Source organism: Gopherus flavomarginatus, chromosome 1 (genome assembly GCF_025201925.1).
Source record: "Gopherus flavomarginatus isolate rGopFla2 chromosome 1, rGopFla2.mat.asm, whole genome shotgun sequence".
NCBI lineage: Eukaryota > Metazoa > Chordata > Testudines > Testudinidae > Gopherus > Gopherus flavomarginatus.
Window position 1 is genome coordinate 120,578,030 of NC_066617.1, and position 25,927 is coordinate 120,603,956.

A 25,927-nucleotide genomic window follows, 5' to 3' on the forward strand; every position below is an offset into this window, starting at 1 on the left:
TCTTTTTATGAAATGCAGTGATAGAAAGCATGTAAAGTTCTTCTGCTGCTTGTGTTTGTATGGTGCTGGGTTACGGGTTACTCTGCCATTTGGACCTACAATAATTTTTCTTGCTTTTCAGTTTCATCTGATTAGAACACATCTTCAAAAGCCAAATAAGAACTCAAAGCAGGTAGGTGCCTTCAGTAGAACTTTAGGCTTCTGCAAGTAAATTACTGATCTTAACTCTTGGGTGTTAGCCACCCATTGACTGTTGTACTCAGTATCATTACTCTCTAGAAACCAGTCACATTATACAGTCCTTGTTATTGTTGTAGTGGCTTCAGAAAAATCTAGAGCTGGACAGAGAATGACAGTTCAGTCTCACGAAAACATCAGAGGTTTCAGTATTTGTTTTTGTCCTACATTAGAATGAAAACAAAACTTTGGAATGCTTTTGCAAAATAGAATTGTGTTAAAAATGTGTCTTACGATCAGAAAGGCCAGGTTTTTGATCTCTCTCTGGTCAGAAGTGACCAGAGAGCCCTGGATATGAGGCCTTCCCCTCAGAAACTTTGTTGAAACTGCTAAGTTTCTGTGGAATGTTCTGGCTTTTACTAAATACCAGATTGAGGTGAAATTACATTTAGTTGAAAATATTCCAATCAGTTCTAGAAAAAACATCAAAGGCTGGTAATTGTAGATGATGATGAAGCACAATGCTACTCCCAGATGTTGTTATGACTCAAATAACCACATTTTATTAATGATGATCATTTTTAATGAGGGGCAGTGGATACCGAGGCTCTTGAAGTAGCTTGATTTGATTTGAGTCTTCAGCTCACAGAGACTTCTGTCGTGAATATCCACAACAGCTCCAGAGGGACTGATTTCCTGGAAACATAGGTGATTCAATCTCCGCAGTGACCGTCCTTCCTCCAAGTCAATGACATGATGCTTCTTTTTGTAGGATGTATTCAGCAAGGTCCTCAGTCAACTCTTAGTCCATGCTGACCATGGCCTGGGTTCCATGCTTTCACCTCTGAAAAGGAGCACCACGGAAACATGACATTTGCCCGTGATCCTGCCATCAGTGATATACCCCCAGTTATGACTACACTTGAACTTCAAGGTGAGTAAATCATGGGAGTAAGTTGGATTGGAGGCAATGCTATGTGAATTCCTTTGTAAATTATTTTGAGATTTACAGATGAATAGCACTGTGAGCTTACCATTACCTTCCCTCACACTCTAGTCAGAACAGAGCTTTAAAGTCGCAGTTCTAACTCTGAGATCACAGCAGGATTTGCAAGTGTGGGATGGAAGAGAAAGTGGATTGAGTGTCCTCTAGTGTTTCATGAATTGGATATTGTAATATTTGGCACAGATGGGAAGGGGGCTGGAGGTACATTTTAGAAGAAGGGATAAACGTGTTGCTTGCAACATGACTTCATGGAAATGTCTACAGAGCAAAAGTGTCAACATGTTGCTCTTCCGCACTTTGTCTGCTGCAATTGTAATATAGTCTTGAAAAAAGCCTACCAGAAACTATGGTAAGGCTGATATTGTAGGGTCCTATGACTCAAACATCTCAATAATTTGTTTATGGTGGGTTTTTGTGTCTGTGTTTGGTTTCAAGTCCAACTGAAACACAGTTGAAGGAAATCAAATTCACAGGAATAGTGGGTTGTCTTTTTTTCTGAAAGATGAAAAATGAGGCAGAAATAAAGGCACAATGCAGGGAAGAGACACAGAGAGAGAAACTGTAGGTGGAAAACTGTAAGCAGCTAATTATTTGTGAATCTTTGACCACCATCCCTCCTCTCTGCTCGCTATTTCACCTAGTCTTCTGGGACTTATTGAACATCCCAAATTTAGGAGTGGTTGATGGGTTTTCAAACAAGAAGAGGAAAAAAGAAAAATTGCTTGCCACTAAAACATTTCCTTTTTCTCCAACTTCCAAAAATGTGGAGCTTCTGTCTCCCAAACTAACTCTGTCTGAGACCATATTCACCTCGCTATGTCCATCCTTAAAGTCAGATCTCTTAGCCCTCTAGGATGAGAATTTTAGAGAATTTAAAAGAGGTGATTCCCAGCTGTTGTTAGGGAAGGCACTTTGCTTCTAGCCCTGGAAAGTTTTGATGATTGAAGGTGTAGAGGATCTGAAAGTGTAGAGGATCCCTATGTAGAGAGTTATTTGAAGTCACTTTTTGGACTTGTGGAGACAGAGACTTTGTGTGTCGCAAGCCAGGTGTAAATCTCAAACACACTAAGTGGCTGTGTGGACTCTGCTTCGGTGCAGTAAAATTTACCTACTATGCAATAACATACTGCTCTTTGAAAGAGGAGCAGATCATTGTGCACTGGGAAACATTTAGTACACGGCATCAAGGTCCATATGACCAGTTAGTGTGCAGCACTGTAATGTGCTGTAGATTTACATCCTGGTTTGCCATGCGTTCCTTCTCTCTCTTTCAAGGCAAATCCTTTATAGTTCCTTCAGAGCCCTGGATCATAAAACTGTATTCCCAGACCATCCTCACACTTCCTCTTGATTACAGCTGGAGTTGTGGGTGCCCAGCATTTATGAAAAATCAGGCACATGGTAATGAAGGCACCTACCGTTAGAGAGAGAGTGGCCCCTGTAATTCTTTTAAAAACATTTATATTCCCTCACACACTTTCTGTAACTCAGGGTAATGTGCCCACTTCCTGGGGAGACCCTTCACACCACACCATATAGTATGTGTAGGGACTGACTCCTTTTGTTTTTTATATAATGATTTTTTATTACATCTTAATTTTCAAAAACACCATGTACCAACTGTCACGGTTCCTGAGGTAATTGCACCTCAGATCTCCTCATGATCTCCTTGAAGGCACCCTCTATAGGTTTCAGACCTCCAGCCATTGTCTGTCTTGAGGAGGAGTCCCATGACACTCTCCCTCTAGACTGGGGATTTAAGCTACAATTCTTCCTGCCCTTTGGCTTGGTTTTATGTCCAATTGAAATACAGTTTAAAGAAATTGAATTCATGGGAATAGCAAGCCTCACTTAATATGGCTTCTGAAGGGATATTGCTGTGGTGTATTCTTGGTTCAGAGTAAGAAGCATGGTTAGGTCTTGGCACTGGCCAGCATCTTGGAAAGCTGTTTTAGAAGAATAATCATTCTTGTGTGTTAGGTCAGAGCCATGAAAGTGACAAGGAGAAGGCTGGACCATCACAGACCAGCAGCAATGCACATGCTAGTAAATCAGGGCTTTTAGTGGCAGCTCATGCTTTGTCTAGCCATCCTGAGAGTGGGAGCAACAAAGTGAATATTAAACTTGGCAGCCAGGATGATGAAAACTCAAACCTGGATTTCTATGACCTTAAAGGGGAGAATGAAGGAAATATAATTCCTGTATTTGGCCTGGAGGACAGAGAGAAATCAGAAGATACTGCTTGTAACAGGTTTGCTGCAGGACCAAGTCATTGTGATGTACCTACTGGGAAGAGCAACCTCAAAGAAGATGACCCCCCAGCAGCGGCACCAGGGGGGCAGGCTTCTCTAAGCCATCAAGCTCAGGAGCAGACAACAATACTTCAGTTTACAGAAAGTGAGAGGGTCATGTCTGCAACAAGTAAGAGAGTACTGGAGTTCTTAGAAACTAGCCATCGGGAAGACTCTGAGGCCATACAGAGCATGGAAACCCAACTGAGGGGCATGGGGGTAGCCTCAGTTATCATCCATAAACAGCTGGAAGCAATAGTTAATCTCCTCAGTCAGCCTCCAAGGCCTGTCCCTGCACAGCCAGATAGCTCCTTCTCTGCCACACCCTGTGTAGAAAAGGTAAATGCTTCTACATACACTAGTGACAACTGTATGTGATCCAGAGAGTGAGTTGTTCTTTGGAGTCATAAGAGATGGCTCCTGCCTGGTGTATCTTGTATCTCTTATAATGCTCTAAATGTTTTATTGGTCAAGATTTTAAAGAATAACAATCCTATGGGGTACTAATAAATAACTAATAAATAACACATGAGGGAAAGCAGCAGATGAGGCATTGTTTGACTAGGATTTTTGAATCTCCACCTGTTGTTGTCTCTCTATTTGATACAAAATGTGTTGTTTTTTTTTTCCTGGAGATTTTTGAAAATGTCTGCTAACAATTAAACTTTGCTATTGATATGAGGCTGAGCATGTGGCTGGTTCAGTTATCCTTAAGTTCTCTTTGGATAAGTCTGTGCCAGGTTGATTTGTCATCTTGGTCTGATGACTATAGTTCACTTTTACTCTTGGGTGTATGGTTTCACTGTGATTTGTCAGCAAGAGAGGATGATCCACCATTTGCAGTAACTGTACATGGTATGTCAATGGTACCTTTCTCCTGATTGCCTTTTGGGTGCCTGAATCTCCATTTTCATAGAGGGAAATGCACTTTCTGAATCTTGCTTGACCACAGAAGGTACTCTGCCACTGTTAGCGGAAACCATTAGCCCTTCCTTTCTCAAAAGGAGTTGCGGGGTGTGTGTGTGTGTAAACAATATATTCATAAGCTACTATCTGAGGCCATCAGGTGGTCTGTAGAGGAAGACTTTGGGGAGGAAGAGGAAGTGTTGAATGGGAAAGGATTGTGTGAGGACAGAGGACTACATGTCTTGGGCGGAGGGGGTCCTCCATAGGTTTCAAGAACCTTCATGAGCATCTTTCCTTTATCACTGCATTTATGGTGCAGCTAATTTACAGCATGCTTGGCTGTGTTTAGGCAGTGGCTTGCATACTGATTGACCTGCCAGCATTCTGAAAAAAGCCATCAATATTTGGCATTCACTGCCCTAAGTGGCATTGTCTATGCCTTGGTATGTGGCTGCAGCTGAAATAAAACTTGCCGGACAAAAAGAAGCCAACTTCCTGCATTCAGCATTGTATTGTTACACAGCTCCATTGCAGAAGAAATACTTTAAATATTTTTTTAAATCCAGGAACCAACTGACATACCCATGAGAGGCAAAGGATTTGAAAACCAACAGCTTTCTGTAAAGCTATTTTACAATTTCACCATATTAGCCCAGTAGGTTGTCAAAGAAAAATCTTTAACTGAGTCAATTTATTCTTTCCTCATAATTACCAGTCCCTAAAATTTAAGGGCCTAATTGAGTTTTGACTGAAGTCAGGCTTCTGCCATTGACTTCAGTAAGAGAAAGGGAAGATATGAGAATTTAAACAGTATGGCAACCAAATCTGATCAAAATTCAGAATTTCCAGTTTGTGGGAAAATTTGACACTACAAATCTTGTTCCCCTGATTCATAATGAAAACACTTTGAAAAACTCCCACAATGATAATTTAAAAAGAGAATTAAAAAAAAAAAAGTACACCAAAATTTTCTAGATTTTTTTTTTCAGTTTAAAGTAAAATTTTTGGAACAGATTTTTAAAATTACAAATCATTTTCTCAAGACCCTCTTTTTTTCTGAATACTCTCCAGTTCTTCAACATCCTTCCTGAATTGTGGACAGGAGAACTGAACAAGGAATTCTAGTGCCAGTTCTGCCGATGCTAAACAGAGGTAATAACCTCTCTTCTACTTAAGATTCACCTGCTTATACATCTAAGGATTGCATTAGCCCTTTTGGCCACAGTGACTCACTGGGATATAATGTTCATCTGATTATCCATTATGCTCTTCTGGTCATTTTCACAACTGGTGCTTACCAGAATAGTCCCCTATCTTGGAAATATGATGTACATTCTTTGTTCTTAAATATAACTATTTCCCTATAACAATTGGTCATGTCAAAATGGTAAGCTGGGTGCAAGCAAATAGTATGCAAGCAATCAAGATCACTCCGCATCAGTAACCCTCTTCATTATTTATGCTCCTCTAGTCCTTAGAATCTGCAAACTCTTGCAGTAATGACTTGGGGCTTCATTCAAAGGAATTTAGGGCATTGGAATGCTGAGCATTTGCAATATTCAACTTTTAGGGTCCTACGCAATCACAGGAACACGATGCAATCTACAAGGAGGGGTGCCAGGAGGGCATGACCCTGTTACTTTTTCCCAGCCGTAGGGGCAAGCAATGGGTGAGGGGTCAGAGAGGAGTGAGTGAGTGGTGGTCTTGGGGGGAAGGGATGGAATGAGGGTGGGGGCTCAGGGGGAAGGGGCGGCATGGGGGGGTGGGACTACAGTTCAGGTGCCAAGAGCCTCCACCCACTTGTAGGCTTTGTGGACAGGAGTAGCAGAAGCTTCCTAAGTTACACATCTAGGCTCCCTATGCAATGAAGGGGGAGGGTTAAGCACCTTAGAATTCAGTTCATAGGAGCCAGGGCATTAGGTGGGGAGCCACCTAAGTTAGTCAAATAGGAGATGCTGGTAACAGAGGTATGTGTTGTAAGCTACATTCCTCTAATAGAGAGAAATTCCTCTCTCTGCTAGTGGTCCATGACTGAGTGCCCCTGTCCTGGAATCAGGTGGCTTAGATAGCTGAGTTGTTTCTAGTGATTGGAGCTGGGAGACTGGACCCTGTATTCTTTACCCCCAACTCTGCCACCTGGATGCCCTACTTCCCAGGCTCCAGAGTCATCATTTCTCTCTCTCTTTCTCTCTGCCCCACTGACTCTAAGTATTTGTCCACAGTAGAACAGCTTCAGATAGTCACACCTGATACATCAATGGCACGGCCAAGGACTAGTTATTTGTCCTAATTTGCTGAAATTTCCCAGCCTCTCCTTATTTTTTTCCCTTCCCATTGTACAACCAGTAACATTCCTACCATTCTTTCTAGCACAGGTACGCTAAACACGATGTGACAGCAGTGCCTGTCTGACTCATGTCTGCAGAGAAACATTAATAAAGACTTCATAGGGCTGTCTTTCATAAAACAAATGTTTCCAAAGCCAGCATTGGCGGAGCTCTCTCCTACAGATGATCATGTAAGATGTGAAATGTTACTCTTATATTGTATGTATTATCAAAAAATGTGTAACTACTTATGCTAAGCAATATGTTCCACCTTGTATTTAGCTATGACACTGAGTACCTTTCCCAGAGCTGAAGCAGAGCTCTCTGTAGCTCGAAACTTTGTTTCTCCCACCACCAAAAGCTGGTCCAATAAAAGATAGTACCTCACCCACCTTGTGTCTCAGTGGCATTTAGCCCCACAGTTCCACACTATAGTACTCTTGAACACCTTGTAAATCACTTGGACACTCTAGCCAGGTTGCATGCTTCAGCACTCAAGAACAGGAAATGCCAAAGTAGAGGCTGCCCATTCAATTCTTACCCTTGTGCCTAGCAGCCATTTGAAAACTAGCACTTTGTATTGCATACTAAGTAATATTGCTCTTCCACAACCTCTGGTCTAGCTGTCAAACACTCTTCCTATCACTCACATGTATGAAACATACACAGTAACCAGGTCTGGTTCTAGCCATTTAGCTACCTGAAGCACAGCGGCAAGCCGCGGGGGGCGCTCTGCCGCTTGCTGGTCCCGTGGCTCCGGAGGATCTCCCGCAGACGTGGCCGCGGAAGGTCCGCTGGTCCCGCGGCTCCAGTTGACCTCCAGCTGGAGGGCCTGTGGCTACTCCACCAGAGCCGCGGGACCAGCGGACCCTCCCCAGGCACGCCTGTGGGAGATCCACCTGAGCCGCCTTCCCGGCAAGCAGCAGAGCGCCCCCTGCGGCATGCCCCCCCAAGCGTGTGCTTGGCATGCTGGGGCCTGGAGCCGGCCCTGACAGTAACCATTATTGCGTCTTGTGTAACATTACACCCAACAAATGTAACAGAACTCTGACGTGCAAATGCAGTTGGCATATAGCTCTTTTCATAGTTTGCTTCCTTATACTCCTCAATTGTACTGCAGAAGCAGCCGTCAGATTTTTAAGTGGAAGCAGGGCTGCCCAGAGGGTGGGGCAAGTGGTGCAATTTGCCCCGGGCCCTGCAGGGACCCCCACAAGAATATAGAATTCTATAGCATGGCAACTTTTTTTAACTGAAGGGGCCCCCAAAATTGCTTTGCCCCAGGCCCCCTGAATCCTCTGGGTGACCCTGAGTGGAAGAAATAAGTTGTATGATATATGCGTAATGATTAAATACACAAGTAAGAAATCTAAAGATAAACTGGACATTTCTGTGAAAATAGTTAAACATAAATATACATGACCAGAAAAAGTTGCAATTCTATCACGTTTAGAGAGAGGAGGGATAAATGCTATGTGAACATGTGTGTAAGGCTGTACCATACTGCATCCAGTAAAGAAGATGCAGTTAAATCTGTAAATGTGAGCTTAATTTTGTCCTGGCTTGATTCTCAAGTGCACTCTTCACATTCTTATTGTGACTTTGCAAATATAGCTCATATTCTGTGCATTAATACACTGCCAACTCCAAGAAACAAAGCCTTCCAAAAGAAAGCTGCACTTCAAGCTGAAAGCCAAGACAAAACTCAGAGGGACACCTGGAGGAGTTGGGCAGGGTGAAAGAGTGTCATCCCAGGGATAAAAGAGGACACTGCACTATAATCCAGAGATCTGAATTGCTATTCCTAGGCCTGGCACTAACTCATTGTGTGACTCAGGGCAAGTTCTTTCAATGCTCTGTGCCTCCATTTCCCATCTGTATAATGGGTATGATGACACTTATGAAGTACTTTGAGAGCTCTCGCTGTGCTTATACTCAGTAACTAACACAATGGGGCTCAGTCTCAGGTGGGCCTCTAGGTGCTACTGGGCTGCAATTGTGAACTTCCCAGCAGGGGTACAATCACTACAGGAGTTTGTGCAATGTAACTCTGCTCCATAAAAATCCCATGTGCCGAAAGCTGTGCCAGATGCAACTCCTATACTTGGAGGAAATGATCTAGCTGTTCTTAAATTCCTAGTTTCTGTAATAATCCACAAGAAAATGTAGGAACCCCACAGAATTTCTCATGTATGCATAAATTGCCTTTAACTCCCCTGGTCATAAGAAAAAATAATCAGTTACCAATGATCGCCTCCACAACACACACACCGTCTTGCAGAAGAAGAGATATATTGATATAAAGGGCTCTTTAAACTGGTTTCTGTACTCCTCCCTGATGAGAGGGGTAGCGCTGAAATCTGTATTACCATGTCGGATTAGGGTTAGTGTGGCCGCAAATTGATGATATTGGCCTCCGGGCGGTAGCCCACAGTGCAGCACTGTGACCGCTCTGGACAGCAATCTGAACTCGGACGCACTGGCCAGGTAGGAAAAGCCCCGTAAACTTTTGAATTTCATTTCCTGTTTGGCCAGTGTGGAGAGCTCACCAGCACAGGTGACTACGCAGAGCTCATCAGCACAGGTAACAATGCAGTCTCCTGAGACTCAAAAAAGAGCTCCAGCATGGACCGCAGGGGAGGTACTGGATCTGATCGCTATATGGGGAGAGGATTCTGTGCTAACAGAACTCTGTTCCAAAAGACAAAATGAAAAAACATTTGAAAAATTTCCAAGGTCATGATGGAGAAAGGCCACACCAAGGACTCAGTGCAGTGCAGAGTGAAAGTTAAGGAGCTCATACAAGCCTACCAGAAAACCAAAGAAGCAAACGGAAGGTCCGGGGTAGGGCCGAAAACATGCCGCTTCTACGCTGAGCTGCATGCAATTCTAGGGGGGTCCGCCACCACTACCCCACCCCTGTCCGTGGATTCCGAGGTGGGGGCGGTAATCTCAGCCATGGCTGAGGATTCTGCGGACGGAGAAGATGAGGAGGAGGAAGAGGAGGACGAGCTTGCAGAGAGCACACAGCACTCCATTCTCCCCAACAGCCAGGAGCTTTTTCTCACCCAGACAGAATTGCCATCCCAAGCCAGTAGCCCAGACAATGAAGCCATGGAAGCGACCTCTGGTGAGTGTACCTTTGTAAATATAAAACATGGTTTAAAAGCAAGCGTTTTTTAATGATTGATTTGCCCTGAGGACTTGGGATGCATTCGCGGCCAGTACAGTTATTGGAAAAGTTTGTTAACATGTCTGAGGATGGAGCGGAAATCCTCCAGGGACATCTCCATGAAGCGCTCCTGGAGGTACTCCAAAAGCCTTTGCAGAAGATTTCTGGGCAAGGCAGCCTTATTCCGTCCACCATGGTAGGACACTTGACCACGCCATGCATGTAGCAAGTAATCTGGTATCATTGCATGACAAAGCCTAGCTGCATATGGTTCTGGTGATTGCTGGCATTCAAGCAACATCCGGTCTTTATCTCACTATGTTATCCTCAGGAGAGTGATATCATTCATGGTAACCTGGTTGAAATTCAGGAATTTAATTAAGGGGACAGAGATGGCCATTCCTACTGGACTGTTTGCCTGTTGCTTAAAAGAAATCCTTCCTTGCAGGTAGCCAAGTGGAGGGGGGGGTTAAAGGCGCTGATCTTTTTCGTGTTTGGCTAGCAGGGATCTTCCCTGCTATCAGCCACGCGGTGTGGGGGGAAGGGGGTGATTAGCAGTGATCTTCCATGATACCAGCCACATGGTGGGGGGAGGGGTAAAGCAGTCATCCCAGAGAATTGGATGGGAGGTGGTGGTTTCTGCTGCTGCATGTTAACAGGAAAGAAGCAGCACTGAACGGGATTTGCTTGGTATTTAGGAAAGGAGGGCACTGTGTATATGAGGGCTGCAGAAGCTGAAAGACAATGGCTTACCATGTCCGCATGCAAGCTGAATACTGCTGTGAGATCCTTAACACCAGAGCCGCAGGTACTCAATATTAAGATGGAAAATGCGACCTTGTAGTGAAATCACATGTGCTATGTAAGGTGAATAGTGTTGTTCACTGTGAAAGAGTATAACCATTGTTCTGTAAAATGTATCTTTTTTAAATACTTCTCTCCCTTTTTTACCTTCCTCATGCAGCTGCAAATTTTTCAAGCCTCCCTACTCCATCCCGAAGGCTATCTCAGATAAGGCGGAGGAAAAAAAGACGCAAGACGAAATGTTCTTGGAAATCATGGAAGTAACCCACAATGAAAGAGCTCATCTGAATGAGTGGAAGGACGTGGTATCAAATTACAGGAAAGATGCCAGTGAACGTGAGGACAGGAGGGACCAACGTGAGTAGAAGAGAGATGCTCGAGATGAGAGGTGGCAGCAGGAAGATAAGCGGTGGCGGAATGCAACGCTGGGGCTGATGCGTGATCAAACTGACATCCTCCGACGTCCAGTGGAGCTTCAGGAACAGCAGTAGGCTACAGAGTGCTGCTGCAGCCCCTGTGTAGCCACCCTCACCATGTTCCATATCTTCCTCACCCAGACGTGCAAGAACGCTTGGGGGAAGGCTTCGTGCACCCGCCCACTCCAGCCCCATGGATAGCCCAACCAAAAGGCTGTCATTACTTTGAAATATTTTTAGTGGCCTTTTCCTTCCCTCCCATCCTTCTCCCAAACCACACCCGGGATATCTTGTCAGTTCTCTCCCTCTTTTTATAATGACTTTTTAACAAAGAATACATGATTTTTAAACGATAGTGACTTTATTTCCTTAAGCAAGCTGTAATCAAAGGGGGAGGGTGGGTTGCTTACAGGGAATGAGTCAATCGGGGGGGTGGTTCATCAAGGGGAAACAGACACAACAGTCACACCATACCCTGGCCCGTGATGAACCTCCTTTTCAAAGCTTCTTTGATGCGCACCGCTTCGTGGTGTGCTCTTCTATTTGCCCTGGTGTCTGTCTGCGCGTAATCAGTGACCAAGTGATTTGCCTCAGCCTCCCACCCCGACATGAAGGTCTCTCCCTTACTCTCACAGAGATTGTTGAGCAGACAGCAAGCAGCAATAACAATGGGGACATTGGATTGGCTGAGGTCAGAGCGAGTCAATAATATGCGCCAGCGCGCCTTTAAATGGCCAAATGAACATTCTACCACCATTCTGCACTTGCTCAGCCTGTAGTTGAACAGCTCCTGACTACTGTCCAGGTTGCCTGTGTATGGCTTCATGAGCCATGACATCAAGGGGTAGGCTGGGTCACCCAGGATAACTACAGGCATTTCAACATCCCTAACTGCTATTTTTTGGTCTGGGAAGTAATTCCCTTGCTGCAGTCGTTTAAACAGAGTAGTGTTCCTGAAGAGGCGAGCATCATGAACCCTTCCTGGTCATCCCACGTGTATGTTGGTGAAACGTCCCTTGTGATCCATCAGTGCTTGCAGCACCATTGAAAAGTACCCTTGCGGTTTACGTACTGGGTGTCCTGGTGCTCCGGTGCCAAGTTAGGGATATGTGTTCCATCTATCGCCCCCCACAGTTAGGGAATCCCATGCACTATGACCTGCACGTTTCCCAGAGTCACAACCTTTCGTAGCAGCAGCTTAATGATTGCTTTGGCTACTTGCATCACAGTAGCCCCCACAGTAGATTTTCCCACTCCAAATTGATTCCCGACTGACCAGTAGCTGTCTGGCATTGAAAGCTTCCAGAGGGCTATTGCCGCTGGCTTCTCAATGGTGAGGGCTGCTCTCATCTTGGTATTATGGCATTTCAGGGCAGGGGAAAGCAAGTCACAATGTTCCATGAAAGTGCCCTTATGCATGCGAAAGATTCGCAGCCACTGTGAATCGTCCCAAACCCGCAAAACTATGCTGTCCCACCAGTCTGTGCTTGTTTCCCGGGCGCAAAATCAGCATTCAATGGCTAGAGCCTGCCCCATTAGCAGCAGGATCTCCTAAGTGCAGGGGCCCACGGTTTGAGAGAATTCTGTGTCCATGTCCTCATCACTTTCCTGGCCGCTCTGCCATAGCCGCCTCTTCCTCACCTGGCTATGCAGGTCCTGGTTCAGCATAGACTGCACGAGAATGCGCGAGATGTTTACAATGTCCATGATTGCGGTCTTGATCTGAGCAGGGTCCATGCTTGCTGTGCTATGGTGTTTGCACAGTTCACCCAGGAAAAAAGGTGCGAAACGGCTGTCTGCTGCTTTCAAGGAGGGAGGGATGAGGCTGTACCCAGAACCACCCGCAACAATGTTTTTTGCCCCATTAGGCACTGGGATCTCAACCCAGAATTCCAAGGGACGGAGGAGACTGCGGGAACTATGGGATGGCTACAAAATAGCTACCCACAGAGTAAGGCTCCGGAAATGGACGCTAGCCTCGGTACATGGACGCACACCGCTGAATTAATGTCCTTAGTGTGGCTGTGTGCACTTGATTTTATACAATCTGTTTTACAAAACCAGTTTAGATAAAATTGGAATAATCCCGTATGGTAGACATACCCTCAAACTAGTCATTTCAGTTCTTTGTGCTTCCATTCTCCATTTGTAAAATAGGGATAATCTTTTCTTCCACCCATTGTCTGTTTAGCTTGTAAATTCTTAGGGGAAGAAACCATCTTCTGCGTCTGCATAGCACAAGACCTGAGTCAGATGGGGACTTCAGGCACTGCCGTAACACAAATAATAGCAATAGTAGTTTACTCACTTTCTCATTAAAACAATTCCATCACTAGATTGGTGGCAAACAATGGTAATAGTAGTGCTGTTGCCAAAGGGCCAGCCTTTTAAAGGTATTGAGGCACCTAAAGATGCAGATAGGGATCTAGTGAGATGTTCAAAATGCAAGGTGCCTATCTCTATCAATGGGAATTGAGTGCCTAGGAATTTTTTGAAAATCCCACCAGTGCCTATTTACCTTTCTGTGTTCCTAAATACTTTTGAAAATCTGACGCTTAGTATCTAAGATGCAGGTAGAACATGTGCTGCGAAGGTTTTCTAAAAGCTCTGTTCTATGAATTACTGTGGGGACAGGGCTGGCTCTACCATTTTTGCCATTTTTACCATTATTGCTGCCCCAAGCAAAAAAAAAAAAAAAAAAAAAAAAGCTGCTTGGATTGCCGCTCAAGAATGGACAGAATGCCGCTGCCCATAACCATTTGCTGCCCCAGGAACGTGCTTCCTCTGTTGGTGCCTGTGTGGGGAAGTTCTATAGCCTGTGTTATACAGGAGGTCAGACTACACGACCACAGTGGGCGTTTCTGGCCTTATAATCTATGAATCTGTGAGTCAGGCTTTCAAATGAAGATTTTGGGAAGCTGTGGTCCATTTTGACATTTTCGCCTTTCATTTGGCAGAATAACCTTATTCTCTTGTTTCTTTCAGTTAAACCTACAGTTTTTGCAGAAAGGCATGGCATGGCTTCTGGTCAGCAGCAGCAAGATTATGACAGTTACTGGGTGTGTTTAGGCTCCATGATGACCAAATTCCAGCAATGTGCTTACCAGCATTCCCAGAGCAAGGTGAGGGATGCCTGCCAAAGCATCCGGGAGGCTCTTCAAACTAGTTCCCTGGTAGGAACAAAGTTCTTCTTTCCCCTTCATCCTCATCCCAGAGATGTTCTGGGCAGGACCACTATATAACTAATCTTCTTCTTTGAGTGGCCTCTGCATATTCCCAGTCTTGAGATGTACCCAGTGCTTAATGTGTAATGAAAGTGGTGCTGGGGCTGAAGCAATTAAGTGCTGGTGATCAAGAATTTTTTTTACTTTCATAACTGATACGCAAGCCCAGAAGTGCCGGGGTTATGAATGGCCAAGCCTAAAGGTGCCGGGGCTCAGCCCTGGCAAGCCCTGACACAAATTAAGCACTGAATGTACCTGTGGCACAGCCAGGATCAATGGAACTTTTTATTGCCATTGGAACACTACCTTACACCCTTCTCTTGTGATTCCAGAGGTTTGCAGGGCAGAGCAATAAAAGTGGTGTGGAGTACCAACTGTCACAGTTCCTTTCAGCCATGGTAGCAGACAGAACAGGATCCTCACCTGGTCCATGGACCCAATATTATCAGAATGTGTCATCCAGTGCCACCTTCATCAGGATTAGTGTTAGTTAGCTTCTTCAGTTAGACAGTTTTTACATATCTTTTTCAGGTTTGGCAGCTTCATCGTTGTTCTTTGTCCCATTAGATTTTTTTTTCTTTAGCAATCCAGTCTTTATGAGAGTCAAAGATAACAAGACTTCTTAGTTATCTAGGCTCATTTCAGACCATCTATAGCATGATACTCAGACTGAGGCTCGCAAGCAGCAAGTGTCTCTTTAATGTGTCTTTGCAGGATGGAATATTAAAACACTGTGATTTAATTATTAACCAATCTAAGTTATTTACCATTCAGGATGCTTTTCCTATGTTATTAACCAATTAAGTTATCAACTTGCACTAAGTTATTAAGTGATTTACTGTGTGAGTAATATATATATATATACATAAAACTAAATATAATATAGTACTATAGTAAATGAAACAATGAATTCACACGACTGGGTAATATTGATCTCTAATATGGCTCCTCGACCACTGAACGCTGAGTATCACTGGTATATAGCTTCAACAGAAGCTCCACAAAGATCAGGGGGAACCATACCAAACAGGGCTGGATTGGCATGGAAAACATCAAAGGAGGCAGGAAGAATGGTTCTGTATTGGGGAACAGTTTTAGAATCAAACAATAGTGTAGTTGTAAACGTCTCCCATTTCAAGAGAGATTTCTAAAAATTGTACCTTCACACTATTAATTTGCTTCTTGCAGTTGCTGAAATATTGCATCATTGTCTTGATTCATACAATCACCCAACCCCTGAAGACCATCTACCAGATCCTACTGGTTATAATTGAACACTTTCCCGTCAACTTTCAGGACAAGATGCAACAAGTTTCCCATATCACAGAAGTGCACTATGCTCTTGATTCCTTCCAAGATCTGTCTAGAGAAATCCTCTTCCAAATACGGGAGAAAGTGACCAAGGAGGAGGAAGATATGAATGAGCTGCTGGAGTATGTGGTGTACAGTATATCCCTCTGTTGGTTTGTGGGACCCTTCAATGCTTTAAGAGGTAGAACATAAGCAGACTCCACAGAAACTGCAGAATATGCATAAGAAGGCGCACATAACAAGTGACACTGCAGAAGTTTGGAAACTGTTACAGAACAGGTGGTCTTGGTGGAGCTAATTTATTTGTAGAACTGTCAAGTTTGTCGAACGAAAGCTTTGATCTTTGTGAACTCAGCGCTGAGGTTAGAGTTGAGTCTCAGAATAGCCTAGAAGTAAGTAAATAAATCGGGTTCTTTGAAATTCCTTTTGGAATCATTTAAATACAGGCTGCGGGAGGGGAAAGGAAACTATAAAAAGTCTGACCTTGAGCAAGATTTTTTGGTTACATGTGTGGCAAACAGAATCAATTTAAAACAGGGAAGTTAATGGAAGAATAGGAATTTTAGCAGATAGCAAACAGAATGTGCCATTGCATAGTCCTTTACATAAGAACATAGGAACGGCCATACTGGGTCAGACCAAAGGTCCATCTAGCCCAGTGTCCTGTCTTCCCACAGTGGCCAATGTCAGGTGACCCAGAGGGAACAAACAGAACAGGTAATCATCAAGTGATCCATCCCCTGTTGCCCATTCCCAGCTTCTGGCAAACAGAGGCTAGGGACACCGTCCCTGTCCTTCCTGGCTAATAGTCAATGATGGACCTTTCCTCCATGAACTTATCTTGTTCTTTTTTGAACCCTGTTATAGTTTCAATTCTGTTAGAGTTCCAGTTGTCTTCTCTTATGACTAGAAAGCTCTGTAAGGGCAACGTTGAGATTTGCCCTACATAGCCTGGTAGTACTGGCTGAGTAGGGAATCACTGTTCTGTGGCTGATGGGATATCAGGCTCTGTGTGGATGCTCCTGCCTTCCCCAGTGCAAGTGCGAAAAGAGTGGGCAGACCAGACAGAAGAATAAATATATTGGCCTTCACTATATGTCCTGGGACACTTGCACAACACAGGCCTGCTTCTCCACTGCTTTGCACCTTGTGTAGTCATTTGCCCCTGTGCACAGTGGGTGTGAAATGCTGCCACATCAGAATGGTCGTGTAACCCAGCCTAACATAGTGGGGTATTTTGTCCCCCACCCCACCCCAGTAGCCAGGCCATCTAAAGAGGTGTATGAGTTTGCTAAGGAACCTGGATTTTTCAGCACAGGTAAGAGAGGCTCAATTTGACACAGGATGAAGAATCCTCACTAGAGCTGGGTAAAATATTTTTTCATCATAAATTTGCCAGAAAATGCATTTTTCAGAACACAGAAGTTATTTTCAAATTCAAGTAAAAAATGGGGGAAAGAAATTGAAAAAGTTGAAACAGTTTGTTTTTGCCATTTCAAAATGAAATGTTTTGACTTTGCATTTCCAATAGTTTCATTTTTGACATCTTTAAATGAAACCTTTTATTTTTTTTCATTTTGAAATGGTGTTTCTTTTCCAAATGTAGCTAGATTTAAAAAAAGGGAGGGAGTAAAAAGCACCCAAAACCTACATGAAATGAAAAACTGAAAAAAACTCATTTAGGGTCAAGTGAATTGTTTTGTTTGGCGTGAAACACATTTGCTCATTTATTCCATTTCGATGAGGAAAAACTGAAAAATAAAATGAGTTTTGATTTGAACTGATTGTTTTAAATTTTATTTTTTGTTCAGCCCCTGAAATGAAAAATTCATTATTTGCTCAGTCCTGGTCCGCACGCAAATATTTGAATGTTGCATGACAATGGTCAGTGGAAAATGTGGCAGCATCTCAGAATCTCAATCTAGTTGCCCATTTGGGATAAACATTTAGAAGGGAAGGAGATAGTGTAACGCTGACAAACCCCAGTCGGCAGGATTGAACTGGGGATCTCTGGAGCTTAGTGCAGGAGCCTCTACTGCATGAGTTAAAATCCAACTGGCTATTAGCTGAGACAGTAAAGCGGACTCCTGAATTGCTCTCTCTGGAAGTGGTCTCGGTGCCACTCGCTGAGCCAGAATACCACACCTAGAAGATGTGTGGGTTACAATAGCACTAACATAAAAAGACTACAAGGGTGGGAATTAAGATGGATTCAGCACTGGTTAGGGTATCAAAATTAAACTAAAGAATCTCAGTTGCTTCTGATTTATCCATGACTTTTTTGCTGCCCTAACTAACTGCACCAGAACCTCACACCTCTCCAAAAATATCACAACTAATGCCGCAACGTGGTTTGTGCCACAAGGCTCTACTGTACAGTGAGCAAGAAGGAATCCAATGGGAAATTGTATTTTCATGCAATCATGCTCATTTTACAAACGTTTACAATTTCCTTGATATTTATCTGTATTGAAGGCATAGAAACTGTCAGTGGAGAGGAGAGGAGAGGCCTTTTCCTTAAGCATTACAAAATGCAGCCAGAAAGAACATTTGAGAAATGCAGCTTCATACGTTTAGAATGAGCAGAAAAATACTTCCAAATTTAGTTACTTGGAAAACTTTGTGCCATGTGAGTCATATGATAAAGTGGCAAAAGCCCAAAACAGTCGTGGTGCATCAGAGGTCCCCTTGAGACTTACTTTACATTACATAATCTGGAGTGGCTGGTCTTCAAGTGCTAATGGAGCTAAACTCTATCAATAGAATGTGACAACACATTATGGAAGAAACCTTGAAAACATGAAAAGAACAAAAATGGATGCACAGGCATCTGTCTGCCTTTGCAGAGAACCTAACACAGGAGCTCAGAGAGGTGTGAACTGCCCCATTCATCAAAGTGGGGTAACTCCGATGCCAATTGATGGTGATATACATGTCTAGCTTTTCAACTATTTCACTGCTGATCAAAGTAAGCAAGAAAAGAGAGGGAGGATTGCAGATCTGCATAATCTACCCAAGGTGTCATCTCATTTTCATGGTGAGAATGTATGTCATTAGGGAACTATTCACACTCCCATGGCCAATATCTGACCCTTGAGGCTAAAAGACCAGATGCCACCAATCCCACAGAGCCCAGCTAGGCATTTACCTGTTGAAATCCTGGGAAGGTTGGTGGGCGCACACCAAGAACAGGAAGGGCGAAGTGGGGATAAAGAGTTACCTCCCTTGGTATGCATGCTGCTTCTCCCTCTACTGGGGGGAAAAACAGGCAGATATCACTGTATCAGTTCTATTCAGTGGATAATCTCAAGCTTTTCTTTGCAGCCATGAGGGATAGAAACATTTAGTTTTAAATGACAGCTGAGATTGACATAATCACATGACTGGGATCCAGGCATGTGGCTATTGATCCTCCATCTTAATCTGGTCATATCCAGTGGTGTAGCTGAACCTTACAGAGAGCCCAAAGAGGAACCCAGCAGAGCATGTGTGCTCATGTTTTTTACAGCTGCAGAATCTGCTAAAAATAGCATCTCATATAGGCAGAGCTTGGATTTGGGCAGGACTTGGGACAGTACCACCACCTTTCTTCCATTTCAATCCAATTCCAATTCAAACTCTGAGGGAGAACAATGAAGGGGTGACAAAAGAATAAACACTCTTTTCTCTCACCCTTCCCTGAAACAGAAAGTGGCACATGTTCCCTTTTTTCTGAAAGGGGGATGAAGTTGGAGAAAGTCAAGTTCTTCCAGTTACCCTAACTAACTCTTGGTCCCCAACAAAATGTTTCACTATCTATCTGAGGTATTTATATAGCCCTGATTGTCAGAGTATCTGAGCACCTCACAAAACTTCTATGAAGCATGGAAGCCATATTATCCCCACTGTACAGAGGGGAAACTGAGGCATCAAGAGACTAAGTGACTTGCACAAGGTCACACAGGAAGTCTGGGGCAGAGCATAAAATTGAACCCAGCTCAAATCCTAGGCTAGTATCTTAACCACTGGAAAAAACTACCTATCTCCAGTATGCTACTCCTTGTTCCAGTGTGCCAGTTTTTACTTTGAACCTATGGCCAACATGCAGGTGAAGCAGGCACATTGCTATCTGCAACCTTACCACCAGAGATGGTCTATATTTGGCTGATTTTTTATTTGTTCAGGTTTTTCATGTATTTTTTAAAACATTTTCATAAAATGAAAAGTTCTATTTCAATTTTTTACCCTTTTCTCTAGCCTTTTTAAAAAAACACTTTTCTCTCCCTTTTCCCATTGGAAAGGGCAATGAAAGTCAATGACTTTTTAAGTCACACAGGTGTTTTTAAAATGTTACCCGTCCTAACTAGCAACTCTTTCCAGGCAGGCTGTGGACTCAAAGTGAGTTCAGCTGGATGACAGCAAAGACCCAGTGCAAATAATTGGAATCAGCTTTGGGGAATAACTCACTCCCAATCTTTGCAGTCCCCAAAGGATTTCCACTCTCCTATTGGTTAGCAAAGCCTTCTTTTCACTGATTACCTGAACTGTCAGTCCTCAGTATTTCACTCCCTTCCCTCACAGTTACATCACCAGAGGTGTATAAAATCTGACCAGGTAGTGAGTGGAGTAAAGCAGTGTCTGAAATACTGAGAAAGGTTAGTGGGTTGGTTCTTGAAGGATTGGAACTTGTTGGTGAAGCTTTTTAGTTTTTCTTATTGTTTATACAGTTCCTTGGTCAGGGCTTTGTACTTCTGTGACTAAGAAATGTTTGGATATGTAAATGTTTGTATTAAGAAGCTGTGAGTTGGACAGGGGGTGGGAAATTAGATCTTAGGAACTTAATACTTTTTAGCCTTAAGTGTCTTAGCTGATGCCTTTAATAGAATGTCATGGTACAGAGTGGTTGTAAAATCTTCCATTTTTTTGAGATGGAATCATCCTGCTTGCTTTCTCCTTAGCTGTAGCAGAACTGAAATATTTCTTTTTCCCTTAAAAAAGTAGTGACAATGTATTCAGCTCACTATTCCTCTAAATATTCATTGTTGATCTGATGAGGGCCCTGCTATTCCTTATAGTCCCACTTTGGAGCAGAACATCACTCTTGTCTTTAGGCTGCTGTAATTTTTCCCTAAGAAACTTAACCTGTAACTTCATGCCTTGCTTCTTGCTCTTTTCAGGTATATCTGATTATACCATGGCTTCTAATGGAAAAGACACAACTATGGCATCCCCAGAGCATGGGGAGGAAGAGCAACAGGTAGGTGCTCCCTCTTAAGCATTGCTGGTTCAACATGTGAATATGAAAGATGGCTGGCTGTTACCTGGTAGCGGGTTTCACATATGCACACCCTGGTGTTCAGAGATTTGTGCAGTTGCTCTTCCAGATGCTGCAAAATAGCCTGGTTTATAATGATATTTAAAAATTCTTCTTGCCTTAGTATGAAACTGGATCACTAGGTTAACTAACTTCAAAAGCAGCTGTTGGGCCTCTGCTCAGATTTTTGACCATTCAAGAATCCTTTGATTGGGGCTAACACATCAAGGGTATAACCACTTGGAAAAGAAAAGGTTCATCCCCAGTGTGGAACATTGCCTCCCTGACTCATTGTTCTGTCCCTTGCCTCACTAGAATGTCTTGAGGAGGGTGGCCAGTTTACCTTTAGTCAACTCTGCCTGTGATCTGGCTGCCACTGCCTATGCTTCCACCAAGGAGAGCCATCCCTATGTGAGGTCCATCTGTGACATGGCAGAGAAGGGAGTGACCTCCATAACCAGTGCTGCAGTTGGCAGTGCACAGCCAGTTGTAACTAGACTTGAACCTGAGGGTGAGTAAAGTATATATGCAGAGCTTTCTGTTTGTATGGTGCAATTTCTCAACAGTAGGCTCTTCACACCCTGTCAGGAAGCTTCCATCTCTAAAACTCAGATGCATGAAGATCAGTACTGGAGGAGAAGCTGGCAGTGGGGGTGGTGTGACTATAGAGGAATAATACAGTAGCCCATGCATGTAAGCTAACATCTGCTAGAGGCTAACAAAGGGCTTTGCTTACATTAATTACTATTGCTGAACCTGCTGTCCTCTTCACTGTAGCCAGGAGATAAGATTAGTGCTAAGCTCTTTGCTTTTAAGGAGCAACACCCTTTGAAAGGTACCTAACTGCAAAATGAGATCTCCTCTTTCTGCAACCAGAGAGGCTCAAAATCTAGGCTGTCACCAACAGAAGTTGGTCCAACGAAATATTTCCTCCCTCACCTTGTCTAATCTCTGGACCAACATGGCTACAACAACACTGCAGACACATTACAACAGCTAAACTTCTCTTAACTAGCTGCTTATGAGGCAATAGCTCAACAGCAATGGCTGCTCCCTGACTTGCTTCCTTCATGAGAACAGTTAGTCGGACTTATTGCAGCCAAGGCATTGCAAAATCTTCTGGTGCCTTCCAGAGGGATGTTAAATGCAGGGCTGGCTCCAGGCCCAAGCGTGTGCTTGGGGCAGCATGCCGCGGGGGGCGCTCTGCTGGTTGCAGGGAGGACAGCAGGCGGCTCTGGTGGACATCCCGCAGGCATGCCTGCGGAGGGGCCACTGGTCCCGCGGCTCCTATGGAGCTTCTCGCGCAGGCGTGCCTGCAGGCCCACCAGAGCCGCGGGACCAGCAAGCGACAGAGCGCAAACTGCAGTGTACCGCCATGCTTGGGGCGGCAACATGGCTAGAGCCGGCCCTGGTTAAATGTCTTTGATCAAAAACCTTCAGAGCTGCAAGACTATAGGGTGAGATCATTGCACTTTATTCAGAACATAAAAACCTTCCCCTTGGAGAGGGAGCCTGGAAAGTGATGCCTAGAATGCTTGGGTAAGACCCAATTCTGCAGTAAGTATAGATGGGAGGAGAGACTGTTCAGATGCTAGTCATACCTACCTTAATTCAGTTGCGCCATTAGGATGCATGGGAGGAAACACGGAACTATGAACTATTGAAGGGGACACTATTTTTCATGGAAAATATTTTACAAAAGAGTTCACAACTTGGGGGGAGGGAGGGTGAAATGTGCAGCACCTACAACCCAGAACAATTGCTTCCTGAAAATATTGGAGAACTGAAGCTCTCATTACAGATGTGAGCCAGGTTCTTTAAATATTACAATAGCAAAATTGACCCATTAAGAAACTGAACTATGGTTTTTCTATAGGGACTACAGAGGAGGAGTGTGTTTCTGAAGTACCTGACAAAGTGGAGGAGAATCTACCAGTCCTTCAACAGGCTGCTGATGAGGTAACTTTCACCATCCTCTCACTAGACAAAACATCATGCCTTTATGAAAGGGATGCCAATAATGGGATGCTTCCTCCAGCAGAGGAACACTCCATACTAAAAGTGGTCAAGAGGCAGGAGCTAGTGTCTCAATAGAACTCTGGTCTGATGCTTAACAGCAAGATGCAGTTCTTCCCCTGAAGATTTGACCTATGGGGCAGAGCAGGTGGTAATCCCCTCCCCCAACCTCCATCTCTGGGTACATGTGGTGGTATCACCCTGAATTACTGTACAAGATCTTGCTTGATCACTCTTCTCTTCTCTAGGCTACATCTGAGACACAGGAGTTGGCCTCTTCCAGACTGACAGATGTCAAGGAGACCATGATCAGAGTGGTAGATATGACCAAAGGGGCTGTGCAGGACAGTATGAAGACCACCAAATCAGTGGTAACTGACAGCATGAGCACAGTTGTGGAATCAAGAATGGGCCAATTGGCCATAAGTGGAATGGAAACAGTGCTGGAGAAATCTGAAGAGCTCTTGGATCACTATCTTCCCATGACAGATGATGAACTAGGTCAGAACACACGAGTGACAGGTCTATTATCTTAAAGTTTAGGGTAATCCTCCCTTTGGGCCAAACATCTCTCTAGACTTCTCAATCTTATCTGGCACCGAATGCAGGCTCATTCTACAGCCTTTCCATAGCTGAGACTGAGGTTTAAGACTTTAGTTGGTGGGCATGTAACCATGTAAAATGACTTGAGCAACAAGTGGGGACAGGGTGGTACTAGAAGGAATGATGGGCATGACTTGATTAGAAGTCAGTCATTAGCAGCAAAGTATGCAAAATTGTAGTAATGCTGTGTGGCATGTGGGTTTGCTTTAAGGCTGAAGCTACCTCTGTGGTACTTGATAGGTGCTAAGACCCATGCTTGTTACAAGGGAGCTTAAGATTTAGCAGATCAGTATGGCTTGTACGCCTTTCACCATCTCTTAACCTGAGAGGGTGAACAACCTGAACTCTCTTCCCTCTAGCTGAACTTGCTGAATCTGTGGAAGGGGCTGAAGTGTCTTCAGCACAACTGCAAGAGCATCAGAGTTACTTCGTGCGTTTAGGTTCCCTGTCAACCAAACTTTGCCAACGTGCCTACCGCTACTCCCTAAACAAGATGAGACACACCAGTCAAAGCATCAGAGAGGCTCTTTCCCAGCTTCATGAAACCATAGGACTGGTAGGAACTCCACTATCTCTTACAACTGATGCCCTCCAGGGCAGGGAACACTCTAACCACACATGTATAGAATGTGGTACAATGATGCTTGGGCCTCATTCATAGGTGTGCTATGTAACTTGACCCTTCTACTCTCGATATACTGAGCATACCACTCTGTGGGATGAAGGCATGTCAAACAGTAGAACTAGAATAACTGATGTGCAAATGTCTCATCTCTGGATATGCTTAATCCACTTCTAGATTGAATACCTTAAGCAAGGTGTTTCTCTCCAAGAAGTCCAGGAGAAGTTCCATCACATATGGCTGAGCTGGAATAGAGAGCAGCCAAAAAGCAGTGAAATCAACTATTTGGCAAAACCAGAGGTATGTGCATTTGGGGAGCGGTGGTCAGCTCTGGTCTGAAGTTAGCCACCCTGCTAGGCTCAGAATAATTGCATCTTTGAATAAGTAGCTCAAACTCGGGTGATCTTATTTTCATTACAAAGTTGCTCCCTTTTTGAGCCTAATGAGTGGCTTCTTTGCTTAGGCATTCCTAAAGTGATGTCACACCAGCAAGGTCTGTGTCCAAGAAGCATAGTCGCTTTAGATGCATGCTTTTTAAACCTCTGCACAGCCTGAAAACTGACTGTAGATCATGGGTTTGCAACCAGTGAAACCCCTGTTAACTTGGCTTAGCTGTCTTCTGACCCACCTTACATGGCTTATTGCCTCTGTTAGCCTCCATTATCACAAGTGGCTTCTCTTAGGGAGGCACAACTTGGCCTCTTTATGTATCCTGAAAGAGCATGGCACACCCATTGCAGACCTCCTTGACTGCCAGTAGTACCTGGCAGCATAACTTGCTGCCTTACAACATCACCCGAGGCAGTAGTAAGTTTGATCCTTATTGTGTTCTAAACACTAGAATTAAACTTCTGTTTCTCCAACAGATGGAGTCTGAGACCCTGGCTATGTCCCGCAGCACTATCCAGCAGCTGCAGGATGCCTGCCAGATGCTAGTAGCCAGCATTCAAGGTCTCCCTACCAACTTTCAGGATAAGGTGAAACAGATGTATCACAACATGGAAGAGCTTCATTCATCCTTCTCCACTGCCCATTCCTTCCAGGATCTCTCCAGCAGCCTCCTAACCCAGAGCCAGGAGATGGTGACCATGGCACAGGAATATGTAGATGAGCTGATGGCATATGTGATGGAGACTACTCCTCTGTCTTGGGTTGTGGGACCCTTCATCCCATTGGGTAAGGGGTCTGCAGACACCACTGAACCACACAACCAAGAAAATGAGGCTGAGGAAGCCTCCAAGTCTAAGGTGGCCCTGTGACCTAGAAACCTGAAACTTCTAAGGAAGAAGGCAAAAACTCAGTCAGTCTTCCTTATGACTTTGTGTACTAGCATACTTCAGGAAAGACACCAGTGGCTAGTGCTTGTATGCACTGTGCCTAACTCTCTCTCTCTCTCCTAATTTCTGGTGGTGTTGTGTGACTGCTGTAATGTAGATCACTTCTCAGCTCAGATACTACTTGTTTGTTATCACTGTCTTCAAAATAAAATGTCACTTCATTTGAATAAAGGTCCAATCTGATCTTTCTAAGAGGTGATTTCCAAGTGTATAGTAGACATCTGTGCCTGCAATTACTCATGCTATATATAGCCTTTTTTGCCAGTAGCAGCAACCACTGGCATTAGTGTGTAGACACTTAAAAGCCTAGGAAGCTTACCCCATATGCCATAAAACCAAATCTAGAGCCTTAATTTCTAAGTAGTTCTAGATCACTACTCAGACCTGTAAACATGCTCTAACTTCTGTTCCTAGTTTCACCAGAA

The 25,927-nt window shown here is 44.0% G+C and overlaps 3 protein-coding genes across 3 annotated transcripts in view; all 3 read left to right on the forward strand.

Annotated features, from left to right (window-relative positions):
• The window catches only part of LOC127058777 (perilipin-3-like), a 74,768-nt gene extending 49,309 nt beyond the window's left edge, over positions 1 to 25,459 (forward strand). The window contains exon 9 of the mRNA XM_050968999.1: positions 25,426 to 25,459. The gene's annotated coding sequence lies outside the window, so the exon portion shown is untranslated. The remainder of the gene's footprint in view (positions 1 to 25,425) is intronic.
• Positions 1 to 25,927, forward strand: part of LOC127058758 (perilipin-3-like) — an 81,451-nt gene that overhangs the window by 20,725 nt on the left and 34,799 nt on the right. The window contains exon 2 of the mRNA XM_050968955.1: positions 18,107 to 18,532. The gene's annotated coding sequence lies outside the window, so the exon portion shown is untranslated. The remainder of the gene's footprint in view (positions 1 to 18,106; positions 18,533 to 25,927) is intronic.
• Positions 16,186 to 25,453, forward strand: LOC127058769 (perilipin-3-like). Its single transcript, XM_050968970.1, has 8 exons — positions 16,186 to 16,348; positions 20,788 to 20,867; positions 21,240 to 21,435; positions 22,801 to 22,883; positions 23,189 to 23,441; positions 23,903 to 24,099; positions 24,343 to 24,465; positions 25,032 to 25,453. Exons 1-8 carry the CDS (start codon positions 16,315 to 16,317, stop codon positions 25,422 to 25,424), a joined length of 1,359 nt encoding a protein of 452 aa, XP_050824927.1. The 5' UTR covers positions 16,186 to 16,314; the 3' UTR covers positions 25,425 to 25,453.